Source organism: Rhodamnia argentea, chromosome 1 (assembly GCF_020921035.1).
Source record: "Rhodamnia argentea isolate NSW1041297 chromosome 1, ASM2092103v1, whole genome shotgun sequence".
Classification (NCBI taxonomy): domain Eukaryota; kingdom Viridiplantae; phylum Streptophyta; class Magnoliopsida; order Myrtales; family Myrtaceae; genus Rhodamnia; species Rhodamnia argentea.
In genome coordinates, this window is record NC_063150.1 from 7149263 (window position 1) to 7171424 (window position 22162).

Consider the following 22162-nt stretch of genomic DNA (forward strand, 5'->3'; position numbering starts at 1 on the left):
TGAGAAACTTCTCTCGTGGAAACGATATTTTCCAGATTCATGCCCCCCCCGCCTTGCATCAGCACCGGCCTCCGGACGTCTCTGTTCCCACCACACGTCCATGTTGACTTTTCTTTTGTAATTACTCTAAACTCTTGAACATTTTTTTTTCGTTTATTATATGTGGGCCATGTTAATTTTTTTCATTTATAAAAACGACGCCCTTCATCTTCATCTCTGCGAAACCTCGTCCTCAGCAGAGCTGATCGCCACCACCTTTCCTCTACCCCTTCCGTCGTCCTCTCCGGCCCGCCACCGGGCGCTTGTGCCTTTACGGCTGAGAGAGAGAGAGAGAGAGCGAGCGAGAAATGTCGGGAGAAGCGGTCGAAGAGTCCTGGGAAGGCGAAAGTCAGCAAGCCGAGACAGCTTCTCCGTCGCCATCTCCAGGGCTCATCGGCGGAAAGAAGCTCTCCAGCCACAAGCTGCGCAGATACGACTCTTTAGACGTCGAGTCCGCTAAGTGCCCCGGCCATCATCATCACTCCAAGCAAGTAAGTCCGGATTAGGCTCCGAATATCGACCACCTTTTCGGAGTTTAAACTTTCTGAGCAAAAAATCATGACGAGTATGGTGTTTGAAGGCGGTGGAGTGGCGGGTGATACTGACCCTGGCGTTCCAGAGCATCGGGATCGTGTACGGGGACATCGGCACGTCGCCGCTCTACGTGTACCCGAGCACCTTCGCCGGGGGGATCAAGCACAACGACGACGTCCTGGGCGTCCTCTCCCTCATCCTCTACACCATCACCTTGATCCCTCTCCTCAAGTACGTCTTCATCGTCCTGCGCGCCACCGACAACGGCGACGGTGAGTGAAAACCCTGCTCCTACTTTTTGGAAGCAGAGTGCTTTTCTGCTGGCGCAATTTAGGATGAGGAAACGAAGTTTGACTTCGATTCTTTTGGCCCCCACTGAAAATTTGTTCAGTCAAAGTCAAGAACTTGTGACAATGATTGAGCATATTCTCTAAGCGAATAACCTGATGACCAAGACAATACATTATGAATTATGAATACAACGTCGGTTGGTGTGATTCCTGTCATATCGCTTGATAAACGAAGGTGGGCTACTTGTCTAGGGTTTCGTGGACAAGATAATACCTGTCTCATATGACTTAGCAAACAAATTATAAAAGCTTTCGGTTCATGCAGCGATTTTGTTATTTTTATTTCAATTGAAGTGTAAGGAGTCAAAAATCCCATACGGTAATATTATTTTTATGGGTGATGAAAATATTTTTATTTATTTAATTTTTTTAAATGATACAAACGATCATTTTATAAAAAATATTTTTCAAGTCTTGAGCTTTTCATTAAGCAAAATACACATGCACTCATTTTTTCTCTTTACTAGCTCCACTTCATAAAATTGTAGAAATTGGGGTTACGGGGTTTATTTGTTTGAAGGAAAATCGTTTTCGAAAAATTGTTTCTGAATTTTTCGGTATTTGAATGACAAAAAACTAACATTTCTATGAAAAGTTTCTTTCATAGAATTAAAATAACAAGTTTAGAACCGGAGAAAATCAATGAAAATTAGCCATTTTCCTTAGGAGATAATTTTCGTTCCTTTATTGTGAAGTTTTCTTTGACCTGTCAAGGCATCGGGACGCGAAAAGTCAGAACATCACGTCATTTTAGAGCAAATCCATAGGAAAGTGTCTTGCCTCGTAAGGGATGCGCATTGAATAGTAAAGAAATGAACAGTGGTCAGCTCGTCGGTATCAATTGGGGGTTCATCCTTTAGGTCACGGGCGAACTTTTTGTCTGGATTTGTGATTGGTAAGTTCTGTCAATTTGTCAAAAGGCGTGACACGCGAAGTCATAAATGTATACACAAGAAGGCGCCGATGTCAAAAACTTCAGCTTCGGCGAGTTTTCAGGTTCAACCGAGGGAGTGTAAAGAAGATTGATATCATGTCAATTCACTGCTTGAGCTAAGGTCAAACTATCATTTTTTTGGCAGCGTACACTAATTGTTCACGATTAGACGAATCTAACGGTTCTAATCATCTTAATAAACAAGGATAATTACGATATGTCCGTACTTGAGATATAAATGTGTGCGCTTCCTTTTTTTTTTCAGTCAAGTTTTCCTTTCCCGTATTTTTGCAGGAGGGACGTTCGCATTGTACTCGCTGTTGTGCCGGTATGCGAGAGTAGGGTTGATCCCGAGTCAACAACCGGAAGATCAAGAAGTGTCTAATTTCCAGCTAGAGCTGCCGAGCAATCGCCTGCTCAGGGCATCGAGGCTTAAGTCCAAGCTCGAGAAGAGCCGGTTCGCCAAGTTCTTCTTGCTCTTCGCCACCATGCTTGGCACTTCCATGGTCATTGGTGATGGTGTCCTCACTCCTTGCATCTCCGGTACGTACCCCTAATCATCCCCGTCTCGAATCTTTTTTCACCGGAACAATTAGGCAGCATACTTCTCATTTGGATTTGCGCGATGAAATTCTATTCGTGCAAGAGGTTGATCGGTTAAGCAAACCATAGATATGGTGGCGTTTGTGGGTTAAATGGTTGTTAGCTAATAAAAGCACGTTCAAAGCACGAGATGATTGACTCGTCTAATAGACCCGTACGAGCCCACCGCCAGACTGATCAAAGCGTGGATTGGCCTCCTACCAAGCCTCGAATTGCTTGCCCCAAGCCAGTCAAAAATTTGAAACGCATAAATTTTGATTGATAAGATGACCAACCTTGAATGGGTCCAAGTTGGCCTAGCTCGGATTCAGACCTGCCTAATTTGTGCTTTTGGCCCTCTTGACTCGAATGAGTCAGCGGGCAATTAGATTTATGATCAGGTTTACTCACCATATCAGTTAGTAAATGAGATTTTATAGTCCTATTCGTAGCATAGCAAATACAAGCCTCCCTTTAGGGTTACATACGAATTATAACAGCATCTCTTCCTATATCATGTCAAATAAAAATAAGAAAAAAACAAAGGTGGAATTAGAGGCGGAAGGGAGAGTACGTACAACGATCATACCCTTTCTATTCAAACCTCGTGGTAGAAATTGGGTTCAATTTCTTGACTTATGTAGAGGGGTTGCGTTTCACGACATTAGAAAAATTTGGGTGGTCCCAACTTATTTTTGGGGTCTTTTGTTAAAAAAGGAATACATACACTTTCTCGCAAGAACGTTTCCTCAACACCATATGTCGATCGAACATAATGTGGCATGATTGTGTACGCTCATTCCCATGTTGTCATTGACAATTTGCTAATGTTAATTACTCTAAGCTTGCCTAACTTACCACTAATTATATAGTTACAACCGTTGATGTCAACTCGTAATGTTTGTGACTTGCGATCCCATGTGTGTGTTGCAGTCCTGTCAGCTGTTGGAGGGATCAAGCAAGCTACTTCTGCAGTGACTGAAGGTATTATTACAATCTTATCATCAGCCACATTAATCTCTCTACTTGTTGTATTTTAAAAAAAAAATACTTCACTACTATGAGTACCATGCACCATGAGATACAAAAATAATTTAATTCCTAGGTACCATAGGTATGTATTGCATCAATGCATCTGATCGTTTGAGTAGAGATCTCAGACATTTTTATATTTGCCGCGAAAAGAGGACCTTGCAATCGAGCTCAATTGCGAGATAACGGAGAAATAGAGCACATAACTCATTCGGATCGATGTTGTTCGGTTCGTGCAACGGTAGCTATCCCAAGGGGAGACCGGTGATTATACCACACTAGCTTAAATCTAGTAAGCCCTTTGCACCCAAGTCCCCTCATACACACAACAAAATTAAAGGGGAAAGAACACTTAAAAACACTTTCACGAGGCTTTAACGTGTAAATACCCTTTAAAACAGGTAAAAGGTGAACTTAAAACATGATTTTCGGGACTGACAATACCCTTTTTGTGTTCTCCAGATATGATAGTATGGATTTCGGTGGCAATTCTGGTGGGCTTGTTCACGGTCCAAAGATTCGGAACTGACAAAGTAGGATACACTTTCGCTCCAATCATATGTGTTTGGTTCGCGTTTATCGGCACGATTGGTCTCTACAATTTCGTCAAGTACGACCCCGGAGTCGTCAGAGCGATCAATCCGGTTTACATCGTCGATTACTTTCGGAGGAACAAAAAGGAAGGATGGATATCCCTCGGTGGCATTGTCCTTGCCATAACAGGTACGCTCGAATCGCTTTGTTTCCTGATTTATTGGCCTTGGTGTATGATCTCCGTTCAATCGATTAGTTCGTCAAATGATGCAGGAACGGAGGCGTTATTTGCCGATGTTGGGCACTTCACGGTCCGCTCGATTCAGATAAGCATGTGTACCGTGACGTACCCCTCGCTCGTATTGGCATACGCTGGGCAGGCCTCATTTCTTCGAAAGCATAACGATCTCGTCAGTGATGCATTCTTCGAATCTATACCTGGTGAATATCTTTCAACCTTCATATACACGCTAATTCTTCGAGATTAATTACAACAGACAAAGACATCCTTTTAAGGCTGGATGTTTTCATTGTTAGATATTGAAGATGGCGATTACTTTCTATGATGCAGGGCCTTTATATTGGCCGATGTTTGTGATTGCGGTACTGGCCGCGATCATTGCGAGCCAAGCTATGATCTCAGGGACATTTTCGATCATCCAACAATCGCTCTCTCTGGGGTGTTTTCCTCGTGTGAAAATTGTGCATACGTCGTCGAAATATGAAGGGCAAGTTTACATACCGGAGATCAATTATTTCCTTATGTTGGCATGTGTTGCGATCACTCTTGGCTTCAGGACTACTGAGAAAATAGGCAATGCCTATGGTAAGTCGTTGGTTTCTTACACTTATGCTAACTCTTATATGTCCTAGCTACCTAACATCACGTTGAAATCATATTTAGTTTAGTACCTCCAACGACGGTGCATCTGAAAAGTAAAAATCAATGATGAAGTCATGGCGCATGATTCATACGAGTGATCTTATTTTTAACGTGAATGTATGTTTCATGCAGGCATAGCGGTGGTCTTTGTGATGACCCTCACATCTGCATTTCTGGTGCTCATCATGATCATGATATGGAAATGGAACATCTTCTTTGTCATCACTTACATTCTAGTTGTGGGCACTGTGGAGCTTCTCTACTTGAGCTCAGTCCTCTACAAATTCTACCAAGGAGGATACCTTCCATTGGCCTTTGCTGCCCTCCTTATGACCATAATGTACGTGTGGAACAACGTGTACCGGCGCAAGTACTACTATGAGCTCGACCACAAGATGTCGCCGGATAAGCTCAAGGAGATTGCCATCGACCCTGCCGGTCTCTGCCGCATCCCAGGGCTCGCAGTCTTCTACTCGGAGCTCGTCCAAGGGATCCCGCCGATTTTCAAGCACTATGTGGAGAACGTGCCCGCAGTCCACTCGGTCCTCGTCTTCGTCTCGATAAAGTCGCTCCCGATAAGCAAAGTTCCGTCAGAAGAGCGGTTCCTGTTCCGCCGAGTCGAGCCGAACGAGCTCAATGTGTTCCGGTGCGTCGTGAGGTACGGGTACACCGACTCACGGAATGAGCACGACGAGCCTTTCGAGAGGCTCCTATTTCAAAGGCTCAAGGAGTTTGTGATGGAAGAGCATTGGACTATGATACATCAAGTGATGTTACCCATGGGCAATGACGACGACGTGCAACTGGTTGATGGGTTAGAGAGTGAAGAGAGTTGTAAGAATGTGGTCAAACCAGAGGTCGATGATGAAGCTGATGATAATTGTGATCATAAGGCACAAGAGGCATTGGAGAGAGATATTAGTGTGCTGGATAGGGCTTGGCGTGCGGGCGTGGTTCACCTAATTGGTGAGAATGAGGTGGTGGCAGGGAAAGGGGCTAGCTTGGGGAAAAGGGTCTTGATTGACTATGCTTACAACTTCTTGAAGAAGAACTTGAGGCAGAGTGACGAGATCTTCGACATTCCCCACAAGCGAATGTTGAAGGTTGGGATGACTTATGAACTTTAGGGTTATACTATAGTGTAAATAAAGAGATTATGAGTTAAGATCAAGGTGTTAATCACTGTTATGATGGTCAATAATCTCAAGATGTAAACGTATTTCTAATTGATTTTTGGCTTTCTTTTCTCTTTAACTCTTGTAATCTAAAACTGCGACAGTGAAAGAATGTTGAGGTGAAGCATGGAGATTTTGTATAAAGCTATACGTAATACATGAATATCGTCTATGGAACTTCTATGGTACTTTACTTAGTGAAAGTGGGCAAAGCTTTTGTGATCATGAAACTGTAGCCATCCAATGGATGATCCGAGTAAGAACAGCCACATGTTTTTATCTTCATAGGAGTGAGCATGGTTTCTGAGTAAATTCTAAAATTTGGAACCGAACCGGTGCTTGTAAACTAGAACTGCGACAGTGAAAGAATGTTGAGGTGAAACATGGAGATTTTGTATAAAGCTATACGTAATACATGAATATCGTCTATTGAACTTCTATGGTGCTTTACTTAGTGAAAGTGGGCAAAGCTTTTGTGATCATGAAACTGTAGCCATCGAATGGATGATCCGAGTAAGAACAGCCACATGTTTTTATCTTCATAGGAGTGAGCATGGTTTCTGGGTAAATCCTAAAACTTGGAATCGGACTCGTGAGGAACCGGTTCGGTTCTAAGTTTCGGGGTATGTAATGTAAGTTCTAGGTTTCAAAAATTGGGAAGCTTGTTTTGATAGGGAGGTTTGAAGTTCCAAATAGGTAGAATCTAGAACAAATTTTTGTGTTTTTCTAAGTACATGTTTTCGTGTGACTCTGCGGCATTCCATAGCGTCCGGTGATGAGCGCGTAGTCTAAAACCACTAGTCCGAACTTTCATTTGTGGCGGTATTTATGATCGAGACTTTTGCAATGTGTCTAACTATGAGTTGTGGTCCGTGAATTGTAGTAGCAAATGTTGGTCATTAAAAGTGATCATTTATTGCAATCGTTCAATTAATAATACGGATGGGAGCTGGGGAGACCCCGGAACCTGCGACATGGTAGGTTTTGGGTTATAGGTTATGTAGAGTAGATTCTAGGTTTCAAAAAAGAGGAACCTGTTCCGACAGGTAGGTTCCGGGTTCCACGTAGGACCTCGACCCACTCACCCCTATACTTTTATGGTCTTGATGATCCGACAACTGATTTTTCCATCATCTGTTACCTTGTCTTTGGGAAAAATCAAAGCATCGGTTCCAATCCTCTCGAATAAGAAAAAAATTCGAAGAGTTACTTACTTATCCACAAATAAGATAACTAATAAATGCAAGAATAATAGAGGCGAAACTATGTAAGCACTTTAAGGGTATGGCTAGGAATTTGTTTCGTTAAGTATGGTCGTAATCATCTATCTCTATGTTTGAATGACTAGTTTGGAACGTTGTGATGTGTTAGTTTTCAAAACTTACTATTTGTTGTATTCTAACAAGGAAATGATAGGGCCCGTATGGTCAAGCAATTGGAAGGGATTTTGGGGCTTTAAAGTTTCATTGGCTAAATACAAATAGCATTTGATACCTTTTTTGCTCAATTTTGGGGAAAAACAATTGCATTTCCAAAGGCTTTTGGCCCAAAGTAGCTCCAAAGGTGTTTTGGAAAGTTGAATTTCAGGATACAACTACAATGTTTTTTTTCTTCCAATTTTGCCGTCGCTCAACTTTCATGACTACGAAAAGATCCTCAAAAACCCTAATTTTGTTGGCAAGGGACTCGACCTCCAGCAGTTGGCCGACATATATAGTTTAAAAGTTTTTTTAAAAAAAAACTAGTAAGAGTCATTTTGCAAAGTGTACTTTTTATCAAATAACATTTATGTCAATGTTACTTTTCAATGTGTTTTTAAAATACACTTTACCAAATACTATTTGCATTTTGAAAATCCCCTTTAGCCCGAAGGTATTTGTATTTTTCTAAATACATCTTCTCAGAATTGAACTAAATAGGCCCTAAGAATGGTTAGGAAATTCTCCAACTACTTGTATTTTTCTGAACTTAATTAATAATTCATTTCCAACTTAGCCGCCCCCTATGAACAAATTTCGGCTAATATGTAGGATTAAAGGGCTTGGCCAAATTTTACCGTGAATTAAACTAAGCTCGTTAAGTCTATTAAATCGAATGCAGCTATAGGAGCTCAATTAAATTACTCCTAATATTTACATGCAATTAACTAATATTTTTGTTTAAAAATTCGAACCGACCTCTAACTTTTTTTTGCAATGGATGCCTAAATGGGTCGTCAAAATTTAGATGTCAATACTAAATGACATCGTTTGATCAATGTATGTTAAATTTCCATATCGGAGGCACATCGCACGCCGATCATCCCCGTTATTTGCCCACCTGTGTTTTGAGGCAAGCAGTTTAACGGGAATGTTGGATAGAATTTTTTTGGGGGTCTATTATTGTATAATAATTAACGGAGAGTCCGTTTGTCTCGGTAGGTTTAAGGTTTTTTGTGTAATGAAAATTGGGTAAAGCGGTACCGGTTTGGGATTTTCGTGACAATAAAGTCATTTTTTGAGTAAATGTGACCGGACCTTTTTGGTGGTATTAAAACAAAAATCAAAAATAAAAACGACGCATATTCCAGATTCCAGAATATGAAGAAGAGAGGTCGAAAGTGACTGCCAGGTAGGCACTCGTTGTCAGTGGCATTAGTCATGCGGTAATCAATGGTGATCAAAGAAGTCTACGGTGACCGCCTCCCGCCTCGTGCCAAATTGAAGTAACACGTTTGTCCTTCTTCAGACAAGCCGCCCCTGCAGCTCCATTGGAATTGCAGAGAAGTGACTGCTCTTTCTGAAAAACTCAAAAGTGACGAACCTCCTTGCATAATTGCAGGAACGTTGCTTAACAGAAGAGAGAGGGCGAGGAGCGGGAGGACGGTGGTGACGAGGAGGACGCGATCCCCTGGGGAGCAAAAAGAAAACATGAAAAATTAGAAAACGATGAACTCAATCCAATTCAATTTAGGGTTTTCTCTATTTTTAGAAAGATGTAGACGAGAAACGACATCTCTTATGTCAATGACGGATGTAAAATGAATGCAATTGTGATATGCATTTTAATAATAACCCCTTAACCAATTTTTCCACTGAACCATTCTCGAATTCGAAATATATTTCACATCGAAGGAAAGATCAATCTGTTATCCCTATAGTAACTTTTATCGGTTAAGCGACGGTCCTTCCACTCGGCACCATCGGATCCATTGAGTCCTCTTCTTTCCAAAAAACACATACAAGTAGGCTTATATAAAAAAAGACGATATCGATATTAAAAAAAAAGAAGCTATATTGACAAAAAAAACTTGCATTTGTGCATTCACGAAGGATGAATCGCTCTCGAAAATGAATATATTGATTCTCTCCCAATTGGGTGGACTGAAAGAGGATTTCCATCTCCAAGTTGAACTCAGATAGGGTCAAAATTAGATTTGATAAATATCAATAGTCGTTTGATTAGAATGAAATTTGTATCCCTTAAGAGCCACGATACTACTAGAGAGGACGATTCAATATAACTGTAATTTTCTGACAAATTTGCTCCTATTCTAATCACCCGAAAAAGTTGGCCGGCAAACATCCGACCGGTCGACGAGACTAATATGGCCACTTTTGACCTTTATTTGAAATAAAGTCCACCTTAAACTCCTTTTTTGAGAAAATGAGTTCATTTTAGGCCTTCATTTGGAATTTTCACATTGATTTATGTGCTTTTGGGTATGTTTTACTACAAAACCTGTATTCTATTTTGTAAAGCTTGTCCATCTAGTATTGTCAATTACAATAGAAGTACTTCTTGAAGAAACAAAACAAAAGATATGGTAGAGCTAGGACGGTTATTGTATGAGGTCTACACAATGCTAGATGCAGATGCGCGTGAGTTAGTACTAACTAGGCTATTCCTACGTCTTTGACCCCTTAAAATCAAATTGAGAGTCTTGCTGAAAATAATTCGACTATGTACTTTATTTTTTTTTCAAAAGAACAAGTAACTCGTTCGAAGACCCAAATGGACATATATAAACCCAGACACCTTAAGGATGTTGATCAACATCGTCATTCCTCGTGTAGAAATTGTCACGTTCAATTGGAACTCCATTAGATTCGCACGGAAGTTGTGGAAAAGACTTAACCTTTTCGCCGTGGCAGAATTTAGCAAAAGAAAGCAGGGGTACAAGAAACGTGCAACCCAAAAACTAGAAGGACCAAAGTGCAATATTTCAAAAAAATTTAGAATTGCCGTACCGCTATTATTACTGGCACTGATGCTTACAGATGCCTGCCACAACTGGCCAAGCAAGACTTTGATTAGGTTGGCAGTGTCCTCGCTCGGGACACATGATTCCAAATCTAATTCGATACTCTGATCTACGGTTCTCCCTTTCGTCTGCTGCTGTAAAATAATAATGTAAGCTGATCAACTTAGGCATAAATTTTTTTCCCCTATTTGGGAGAAAAATGAAGGAATGTATCATAGTTGGACGTCATCAACTTGGGAAAGTTGGTGCTTTGTGATTTAATAAAGCCTATGTTCGAATGAAGCACCTTGATCGGACACTTGCTGTAATTGAGCTCAATCAATCGCTCTAATTGCTACTTAAAACCTCATACGCGAAAAAGTCACCTAATTATTCGAACTGTGGTCAATTGCTTTAAAATAAGCGATTGAGATCGATCATGGGGATTTGGTCATCGCCCGAAAGATATAGTGAACCAGTTTTATTAGAGCAATTGCAATAAAAGGTTTAGTTAATTAATCTGCTTTGTTTGCTCCTAAGAGGTTGCTTTGAAGCACATTTGCAAGAATCAATAGGGATAGAACGCCGATCCCGGTTCATCCTCGGAAATGATGGATTTTGGGCGGTTCCTTAGTTCATATTATCGGTGCTTGCAATAACCGGTTCAATTTTCGAATTCTTGTGCAGGATTGAATCGGGTCGAACTGAAATATTATTTTGCTCTTGGAAGGATATAGGGAGAATGTTAGGATTCGGTGCATCATTACAATAAAATAAAGCGTACAAGCAAGAAAGAGATACCAAGACACACAAGGTTTTATCCCGGTTCATTGTTTAACTAAGGCTACGACTAGCAGAGTATTCTACTATAATTAGTATCTCGCACCTCTTGTTACACCAATCAATTATAAATCCGAGCACTTGACAAGGTTTATGTACCTGTCGGTGGGGAGTATTAACAGGGAGCCGCTAGCTTAACAGTCTCGATAGTACCGTCAGTATCGTCGGTTATTTCTAGCCACACAATCTCTCAATTAATGAGTGCTTTATGCTAAACACTCAGAAATAATGTGTGAATTTACGATTAAGAGTGTACCGTCTTTAAATCTATTGTCATAAGAGAGAGAGAGAGAGAGAGAGAGAGGGCACGGGCAAAGAGAGGAGTGGCTCGCCGTGGAGAGGGGGAAGATGAGCACGATCCTCAAAGGCGAATCTGGAGATGATGGAGCAATGGGAAAGCAGGAATTCAAACCCGCTCTGCACGCTTGCCTAGAAAATTGTTATTTTATACAAATAATTGAGGGGAAAAAGCAGGAAAAAAATGGAGCGACAAATCGTGCAAAAGTGAAATTTGCCTAGGGAAAAATGTTTCTGTGGGTCCCACGAAGATTTAAAAGGAAGTAGGATGGGTAAGTTCCCCGATCCTTGTTTGTGTGAATAAAATAGTAAAACATCTGAAGAATAAATAGGAAAGGTCGCAGGCAGCCGTGCATTACTGGCCCGGTTCCAGCTGAAAACCCGGAACCAGACTGAAATCAGTCAGTTCTCACTCGGCGACACTGTAAAAGAAAAATTGCTTGAAAGGGGCAAGGAAAAGTCCTAAAGGCCCTTCATTCCATTTTGCGTCGATTCCAAAATCGACTGGTCGAGTTCCCGATCCCAATAAGCACATGTCGGTTCTCAATTCGTGCATTATTGGCTCGGTTCCCGCTAAAAACCCGGAACCAGATTGAAATCAGTCGGTTCTCGCTCGGTGACATTGTGAAAGAAAAGTGCTTGAAAGGGGAAAGGAGAAGTCCTAAAGGCCCGTCATTCCATTTTGTGTCAATTCCAAAATCGACTGGTCGAGTTCCCGATCCCAACAGGCACATGTCGGTTCTCAATTTCAGATCAATAAGCGATCAAATTGGAAATCGGAAATCCTTATGCATCAGCGTGGGATATGCTCATTGGACCCCAAAAGGACACTTTGGACAATGCCTACGATATTTACGACTGCCATTTTTTCTTTTTCGGGCACACAAACATGCGTTTTAAACCAAAACATGTGTTGGTCATTACTCATTGGATTTAGTCAACAAAGACGTGTGACTTCCAAAAATGTTGCCGCCGACACACAGGCCGCACGTGATCACGACTAACTATAGCACGAGAATATCTCTCTCTCTCTCTCTCTCTCTGGACAGGAAAATGCAGGACACCTAGAAAGTGCGCGGGAGTTCAAAGTTGAATTTGCTAAAGATGTCTCTGCACTTCAAAGTTGAATTTTCGTTGAAGCTCTGTCGAGTTGTGGATGGTTCATGTGAAGGACAGATCTCTCTATCATGATCGCCAGAGGAGACCAAGCATGCGATTTCATCTAAATTACAACTTATCTTACGATTCGAATCGAGTATGATTTCAAAATTCATGTATCCGGAGTGTTGACTTTCTCGTCGAGCAATCAACATGGATCTTGTTAACGAGTCTCTCGAAACACTCGTGACATAATTCGATTTTCAAGGTACTAATCGTGTATACACATGAGGGCAACGAGGAGGAAATTGTCCAGAAGGTCCTAAACCTATTGTACTTATGCAAATTTAGTTCTAAACTTTTTGACGATTTGTCGGTTCCGTCCGGAACCTTCCGATTATATCGATTTAGTCCGAAACCTTCTGATGATTTGCTAAAAGAGTCCTAAACCTTTTACCGAATTGCCAACTTAGTCCTTCCTACTCTAATGATAAGTTTAGGACTAAAAAAATGGAAAAATTTCAAAAGATTTAGGACTAAATTAATAAATTTTCAAAATATTCAGGACTAAATTCACACAATTGAAAGTTTTAAGACTAAATTGACAAATTGTAAAAAAAGAGATTAAATTTGCACAATTATAAGGTTTAGGATTGAATTAGTACACGTGTAATAACTTTATGATTTTTTTGGTAATTTTATCTGATGACGAAATTTAGATAATCGATTGCTTAACGAGAATCTCGAGTGCCACCCTCAACACTTGGATTTCTCATCGCGGAAGTTTACAAGAAACTTCTTCTTTTCCTCGAAAGGGATATTCCAGATTCATCCGCCCCGCCCTAGCGTCAGCAACCGGCTCAGTCTCTGCACGTTCATATTGAATTTTGTTTTGTCATCGCTCTAAAAACTTCCGAGAGGGAAAGGAAAGGCTTGGTTTTGTCTGCATGTGGCCATTCCTAGTTTTGCCTCCATAAATACGACACCCCTCCATCTTCCTTCACCTCTAAAGGGTAAAGAACCCCCCTCCTCATCGGAAACCCATTGCCGCCACCTTTTCTCCGCCCGTTCCGTCGTCCCTCCCTCCCGCCCGCCTCCGTGCCCGTGCGCGTCTTTAACCGACTTCGGGAGAGAGCCGGGGAGATGTCAGGGGACGCGGTGGAAGAATCCCGGGGGGACGAAACCCGACGATCCGAGACGGCTTCTCCTTCGCCACCCCCGCTGCTCATCAACGGGAAGCAGCTCTCGCGCCACAAGTTGAGCAGATACGACTCGCTAGACGTCGAGTCCGCCAAGTGCGCGGGTCATCATCCTCATGGCTCCAAGCAAGTAAGTAGGGATTTAAAATTCCAGAGCATCGACCAATCTCCCTTGGCAGTTTTATGAAACAGTTTAGTGAGAATGGAAATGCGATGTCTCGTTGTTCGAAGGCGGTGGAGTGGCGGGTGATCCTGACCCTGGCGTTCCAGAGCATCGGGATCGTGTACGGGGACATCGGCACGTCCCCGCTCTACGTGTACCGGAGCACCTTCGCCGGGGGGATCAAGCACAACGACGACGTCCTGGGCGTCCTCTCCCTCATCCTCTACACCATAACCTTGATCCCTCTCCTCAAGTACGTCTTCATCGTCCTGCGCGCCACCGACAACGGGGACGGTAAGTGAAAACCCTACCCATATTTGCCTACGCACATTTTCGTTGGAACCACCATTTACATGAGTACCCAGAAGCGAAAAGTATAGAATAGTGTCTGCGATATCTACTGTTTTTCATTTAAAATGGGTACCCATTTTGGAATTTCCATAATTGGTTTTGTCATAAGAATTGCAGTAGGTTACGTTGATGAGTGGAGTTAGATCAGATCATGTCGCAAGTCCAATTTTCTAAGCACGATTGGTTATCAGACATAGTATTATCCTCTGTGAATTAAATAATAAATAAGGTCAACTCATGCTCTAAAATCACTGCACACGATCTGACTATATTGTCAAAGTGATGGGGATTCCCTTATGTGTCAAAATGGGATCATCTGGTTCTGGGTCGGTGGCATTGATAAGTGATGACGCATTAGGAGAACACAACCTGCATGGCACGTGGCCTTCCTTCTGTCGAGGCACACACGTGTTATGAGTTTCTTGAATTCAAGGTTTTATTTAGTTCAAGATTCTTTAGCCAAAACAAGGGTCTGCACTTTCCGACCGATCTTTTTATTTATCTAGGGTTCTTTTCCTTTCATTAAAAACATGGTCTAGGGTTATGTCATCAGAGGCTTCCACTAGTGGAATTCTTGACCAGATCAGTGAGAGATCTTCGTGCACGCGAAGGAGACCAAATCTCACCTCCCCTGATGTTGTCGTAAGCCTGCATGCTCCAGTTGACCCTGATTCTTTTGCCCCAGCTAGAGATTTTGTCCAAATGAAGTTACAAACTCGTGACACTAATTCAGCATAATTACTGGAGTGTGACATGGCCGCCGAGACGACATGTCACAAGCATTTAAATATTATATATGTTCGCACGTAACCTGTTATGAATACAATGTTGATAGATAATTTCCTTACGGTTGTTAACTACGTCTGTTAAGGAAATTTGAAAACGCCTACCCCAATCGCTCTGGTCAAAGCACATAGCAGATACATGCCCGTCTTAGTACTTGGATGAATCAAACTCTTTGTTAAACTTTCCGGTTCGCCGGAACTCTTTCCGGTTGTCGGACAGCGAATCTTATACATATGGGCCACTCTTCTAGGGTTTCGTGGACAAGATAGCTGAGCGCACTCAAAACAAAGAAGCAAAGCCTATCTCGTATGATTGAGCAAGCAGGCTGAAAACTTCCGGGTTCATCCGGTGAGGACTTCAGCTAGTTAAGGTCCTACGTGGGGGCCGTCCTTTTGGTGTCGATCTCAAGAAAAACAGACCTATATGACCCCAAGAAGTCTTCGAGCAGTAGGCGTCCCTCGTGATTGGGAAAAGAAAATGATGGTTTTTAAGCATGTAACCCCCCTTTCCTCTCTACCGTCCCTACTTCATAAAGTCGTCCCAGTGGAAAATAAAGCTGGTGGAATGCGACAATCATGGGTCATCTGCATCGCCTGTTAGAAGTCTGGCAAGTTGTGTTTTTCAAGAGCAATCCATAGTAATGGTCTTCGAAGTGATGCTGCCATTGGAATTTAGTGAAGAGATGAACAGTTGTTGACTGGTCGGTATCGATGAGATTCATCAACTAGGTCGAGCGACTTTTGTCTGGCTTTTGCGATTGGTAAGCCCTGTCGAATTAGACAAAAAGCGTGACGTATGGACAGATAGATGCACGCCGAAAAATGGCACTGATTTCAAAGTTTGGCTTCGGCGATGTTCGTGTTCAACTGAGGGAGGTCTTTGCCTTTGTCGAAGCAATGACTCTTCTCATGTTCAACCGAGGGAGAGTTCATTTGCATTGGCTAGCCAGTCCTCTATTACAGCGGTGCATGGAAGCAGATAAAATATGAAAACTACATGAATATTGAATAGGATGATGTCGAACTGTTGTTCTGTTATAATTCAGGAATAGCGACGCATGAAGAAAAAGAAACAATTTATTACTCCTGCTATATCAACAGTCAATCTTGCCAGCATATGCTGATTACTCATTGTCAACTCAATATAATGATTCTAATAATTGGAATAAGCAAGAATTTAATAACGATGCCTTGGTTTTTAGTTGATCAAGCAAAAACTATAATATCTTCTCTCCAATGGACATGGATTTAATTATTTTGTGTTTCTTTGTCCAATTTTTCAGGAGGGACATTCGCGTTGTACTCGTTGATATGCCGATATGCAAGAGTAGGGTTGATCCCGAGCCAACAACCGGAAGATCAAGATGTATCTAATTTCCAGCTAGAGCTGCCGAGCAATCGCCTGCTTAGGGCATCGAGGCTCAAGTCTAAGCTCGAGAAGAGCCAGTTCGCCAAGTTCTTCTTGCTCTTTGCCACCATGCTTGGCACTTCCATGGTCATTGGTGATGGTGTGCTCACTCCTTGCATCTCCGGTACGCACCTCTAGTCATTGCCGTCTCCAATTATTTTTCCCTTTTACCAGAGCAATTAGGTAGTACACTTCTTATTTGGATTTGCGTGATGAAATGCTATATGTGCAAGAGGTTAATCGGTTGCGTTATGGTGGCATTCGTGGATTAAACAATGGTTAGCTTATAGAAGCGTGCTCGAAGCACGAGATGATGGATTCGTTCTAAAGTCCCATAAAGCCACTCCGAAATTTAGAGCACATTAACATTGATTGATCAAAAGACCAAGCTTGGGTGGCTCCAAGCCGGCCTACATAACATGGTCAGGTTCAAGACAAAATCTATATGTCTAGACCCGCCTAATTTGTGCTTCGGGCCCATTGATTTGGATGGGTTAGCGGGTAGTCTGACCTATGATCCAATTTACACACCACATCATTTAAGACCCAAAAAAAATTCAAAGGCGGTAGGCAAGAGCAAGTACAATAATCATACATTTCTTTCATTATTTTGGGTTCAATTATTTTTTGCTCTGCCATTTTCTTAAACTATATTGAGGAGATGCGTTTCCCATTTCGGACGGTGCACCTAATTTATGGGGTCTTTAGATAAATGCCAGTGTCGGGGTGCCACGACTTTCCTTACCCTAGATTCTAATCATGATGCTACATGATTAAAGTTGTTAATGTCTCATCAAGCAATCTTGCAACGTTTTGACTTGCGATCCCATGTGTCTTTTGGGCAGTTCTGTCAGCCGTTGGAGGGATCAAGCAAGCTACTTCTGCAGTGACAGAAGGTATTATTTATAGTCTCATTATCGCATCGGCCACATTAATCTGTCTACGTGTTTCCATTATTCAATGGCACACTTGATGCTCTGAATCCCGTGCACCACGAGATAACTTAAACAAATTCATGTCCGAAAGCAGATCTCGACCCTCATCTTCTTATCTTATTTGTACTGTGGAAAAGGGGGTCCATGCAACAAGGCGAAATCGCGAGATAATTAAGAAATAAGTGAGAAATAGAGAACGTGACCTCTAGGATTCACGGTCCTAGTATCGGTATTCACCCTATGGTTAACGTGTGCCGACTATGAATTCACTAGCTTAAATCAACGAAGCTCTCGCACCCAAGTCCTGAAATACACTGCTCCTCATTTGTGTTTCGCTCAAATTTTAGTGCTTTCCTCGCAAAAGTTTAAGAGAAAAGACCCTAGCAACAATTTCAAGAGGCTCTAATGTGTAATACCCTGAAAATAGGTAAAAATTGAACTCGTTTTCGGGATCCCACGGGGTCACCCGATTTTTCTTTCTTTCCTAAAACTCAGACACCTTCGTGTTTTGCAGATATGATAGTATGGATTTCGGTGGCAATACTGGTGTGCCTGTTCTCGGTCCAAAGGTTCGGAACCGACAAGGTAGGATACAGCTTTGCTCCGATCATATGTGTTTGGTTTGCATTTATCGGCACAATCGGTCTCTATAATTTCGTCAAATACGATCCGGGAGTCATCAAAGCCATCAATCCGATTTACATTGTGGATTACTTTCGGAGGAACAAAAAGGAAGGATGGATCTCTCTCGGTGGCATTGTCCTTGCCATAACAGGTGCGATCGGATTGCTTTTCTCCTTTACGTATTGGCCGAATCATTTAAGCTCAGTTAGGTGTGTAACATCCATATAATCGATTTGCTCCAAAAAAACAAATTTTTTTTGCAGGAACGGAGGCTTTATTTGCCGATGTTGGGCACTTCACGGTCCGCTCGATACAGATAAGCATGTGTACCGTGACATACCCTTCACTCATATTGGCTTACGCTGGACAGGCCTCATTTCTCCGCAAGCATAATAGTCTTGTCAGCGACGCATTCTTCCAATCTGTACCTGGTGAATATCTTCTGACCTTTATATACACACTAATTCTTTGAGATTAGTTACAACAAAGGATGACATCCTTTTGAAGTTGTTCGTCTTCATTTAGATATTGAAAGATACCGACAACTTCCTATCATGCAGGGCCTTTATATTGGCCAATGTTCGTGATCGCAGTAATGGCTGCGATCATCGCGAGCCAAGCTATGATCTCGGGGACGTTTTCGATCATCCAACAATCGCTCTCGCTCGGGTGTTTTCCTCGCGTGAAAATTGTGCATACGTCATCGAAATATGAAGGACAAGTTTACATACCAGAGATTAATTATCTCCTTATGTTGGCATGTGTTGCGATCACTCTTGGCTTCAGGACTACTGAGAAAATAGGCAATGCCTATGGTAAGTCATTGGTTCTTCCACTTTTGCTAACCCTTTTATTTTTTTCACTTCGCCTCACAAAATCAATTCTGATCGCGACAAATGTCGCGTCTTCATCTATCTGTAATTTCACCATTTTAGGCATTTCATGATGCATGATTCATATGACCGATCTTATTTATCTGTGTGAGGGACTAAGTATATATGAATATATGTTTCATGCAGGCATAGCGGTGGTCTTTGTGATGACCCTCACATCTGCATTTCTGGTGCTCATCATGATCATGATATGGAAATGGAACATCTTCGTCGTCATCACTTACATTCTAGTTGTGGGCACTGTGGAGCTTCTCTACTTGAGCTCAGTCCTCTACAAATTCTACCGAGGAGGATACCTTCCATTGGCCTTTGCCGCCCTCCTTATGACCATAATGTACGTGTGGAACGACGTGTACCGGCGCAAGTACTACTATGAGCTCGACCACAAGATGTCGCCAGAGAAGCTCAGGGAGATCGCCACTGACCCTGCCGGCCTCTGCCGCATGCCGGGGCTGGCGGTCTTCTACTCGGAGCTCGTCCAAGGGATCCCGCCGATTTTCAAGCACTATGTGGAGAACGTGCCCGCGGTCCACTCGGTCCTCGTCTTCGTCTCGATAAAGTCGCTCCCGATAAGCAAAGTCTCGTCAGAAGAGCGGTTCCTGTTCTGCCGAGTCGAGCCGAAGGAGCTCAATGTGTTCCGGTGCATCGTGAGGTACGGGTACACCGACTCACGGAACGAGCACGACGAGCCGTTCGAGTGGCTCCTATTTCAAAGGCTCAAGGAGTTTGTGGTGGAAGAGAATTGGACTATGACCCATCAAGTGAGGTTACCCATGGGCAATGATGATGACGAGCAATTGGTTGACGGGTTAGAGAGTGAAGAGAGTTGTAAGAATGTGGTCAAACAAGAGGTCGATGATGAAGCTGATGATAATTGTAATCATAAGGCACAAGAGGCATTGGAGAGAGAGATTAGTGTGCTGGATAGGGCGTGGCGTGCGGGTGTGGTTCACCTAATTGGTGAGAATGAGGTGGTGGCAGGGAAAGGGGCTAGCTTGGGGAAAAGGGTCTTGATCGACCATGCTTACAACTTCTTGAAGAAGAACTTGAGGCAGAGTGACAAGATCTTCGACATTCCCCACAAGCGAATGTTGAAGGTTGGGATGACTTATGAACTTTAGGGAAAAAAAAGTTAGATATGTCATATTGTGAATAAAAAGATATTACTAATCATGATCAAGGGTTGAATCATTGTTATTATGGTCGAGAATCACACGATGTAAAGCTGGTCTTTAGAGGGCCCAATGTGTAAAGGGGGTAACAAGGATGAATCCCTTATCTAGTGACAAGTGGTATTGATCATGCAATGCGATCTTCAGTAATTTATATTCCTCATGTCGTGTATGCGTACTTCTAATTCATTTTTGGCGTTCTTTTCTCTCGACTCTTGTAATCTACAAACTCCAACAGTGGAAGAATGTTGTGGTGAGACATGAAAATCTCGTATAAAGATGTACTTAATACATGAATATTGTCTATTGGACTCATATGGTACTTCAGTTAATGAAAGTGGGTAAAGCTTTTGTGATCATGAAACTGTAGCCATCCAATGGAGATTGATCTGAACAAGAACAACCTCATGTTTGTGTCATAAAGGTCTTGACCATCCGTCAAACGATTCGTCTATCAGCTATTGTTAGGAAGCGCACAACCATAACCAAATAGAGTGAAAGCGAGAAAAAAAAAATAGAGACAAAATTTATCTTGATTCATTCTTAAATTAGGAAAACATTAGCAAGGGCTTCCACTATAAGTAGCACAACTCACCTCTCTATTATATCATTCAATTACATGCAAACAAGAGTATATATAGCAGTAATTACTCATGGACTCAAGCCTAAACTACCAATAAAATATGGGCTCCAACTAAAATAGCGAAACCCTTGTACTTTTCTATCGATTGGAAGTATGAACCACATATCAATATTCTCCCACTTGATAAATACTTCACATGCTTCTATAAACCCAATACAAATGTACACCATTCAAACTTTTCTGCATTCATTGCCTTGATAAAAAAAAATCTACAGTATTCACATGTGTGTCAACTTTCTCCAACAAGACAACTTTCTCTTTCACTATCTTGGATAAAGAGATATTGTATGTCGATGTGCATTGTTCTTGTATGAAATCCAAGATTTTTAGACAAGAATGTAGCATCCTAGCTATCACACCCAATCTTCGCACCACCTTGTGTAAGACCAAGTTATTTACACAATCTACGCATCAAGATCACTTCCTTAGCAGCATGAGTAAGAGCCATGTACCCTGTTTTCGTAGTGGATAAAGCAACCGTACTCTACATCATGCTCATCCAACTCATTACTCCACCAAATAAGGAAACATACAACATATCCTTTGGTTGACCTCCTACTATCAATGTCACATCCTCAATCAGCATTAACAAAACATTTTAGTTCTAATTGTTGTCCCTTTGAGCTTTTTATGCCTTTATAACATAACTCAAAGTCGGATATACCGCGAAGATAACGAAGCGCTTGCTTTCTACCATCCAATGCTCTTTCCCCAAATTAGACATATATCTACTTAATACTCCCACTGTTTGAGCAATATCCGGATGAATACACACCATGGCATACATCAAGCTCCCTATTGCACTTGCATATGTGATTGTTGCCATGTCTTCAGCTTCCTCATCGGTCTTGGGACACCGGCGCGTGGATAACTTGGAACTTGTGGACGTGGAGGTCTTCACGGGTTTAGAGTCTGTCAAGTTGAACCTGTTCAATACATTTTCAACATATTTCTTCCGATTGAGCCACAACTTCCCATTATATCATGTTCTTCATATAGCACACGGTAGTCAATGCTTCCGCATAAAATTCAGTTACTAAACCTGCACCACTCAACATACTCCTTGCCTTCTTTATGAGAAATTGATTAAGTCTCTCTGCCTCTCTATTCTTCCGAGGTGAATAGGGCATTGTCTTCTGCCTTGTAATGCCACTAGTCACATAATAAACATAATTCTCCTCTGTTGTTAGTCTTCAAAACTTTGATTTTCCTATCATACTAATTTTTACCTAAGCTTTGAACTCGTGAAGCTTTTCAAACACATGATCTTTCGTCTGCAAGAAATATATCCATACATATATGGTAAAATCATCAATAAAAGAAACATAATATCATGATTTTTTGAATGATGCCACAGGTGTAGGACCAAAGACGTCATTATGGATCGGATCTAGAATCTCTTTTGCTCTCTCTCCTATGGATGGAAAAGACACCCAATTTTAATTTTCATTTAGAAAATGTTCACCAAA

The 22162-nt window shown here is 41.8% G+C and overlaps 2 protein-coding genes across 2 annotated transcripts; both read left to right on the top strand.

The window, feature by feature from the left end:
• The first annotated feature begins 225 nt into the window (after window positions 1-225).
• LOC115750233 (potassium transporter 5-like) lies at window positions 226-6127 on the top strand. The gene is made up of 8 exons (XM_030687451.2): window positions 226-530; window positions 620-845; window positions 2152-2400; window positions 3373-3423; window positions 3934-4194; window positions 4279-4446; window positions 4577-4831; window positions 5021-6127. The coding sequence occupies exons 1-8, from the start codon at window positions 348-350 to the stop codon at window positions 6013-6015; spliced, it is 2388 nt and encodes a 795-aa protein (XP_030543311.1). The 5' UTR covers window positions 226-347; the 3' UTR covers window positions 6016-6127.
• Window positions 6128-13560: 7433 nt separating this feature from the next.
• On the top strand, window positions 13561-20197 carry LOC115750232 (potassium transporter 5-like). The gene is made up of 8 exons (XM_030687450.2): window positions 13561-13849; window positions 13951-14176; window positions 16302-16550; window positions 17272-17322; window positions 17876-18136; window positions 18249-18416; window positions 18546-18800; window positions 19005-20197. Exons 1-8 carry the CDS (start codon window positions 13664-13666, stop codon window positions 19997-19999), a joined length of 2391 nt encoding a protein of 796 aa, XP_030543310.1. The 5' UTR covers window positions 13561-13663; the 3' UTR covers window positions 20000-20197.
• Window positions 20198-22162: the final 1965 nt, after the last annotated feature.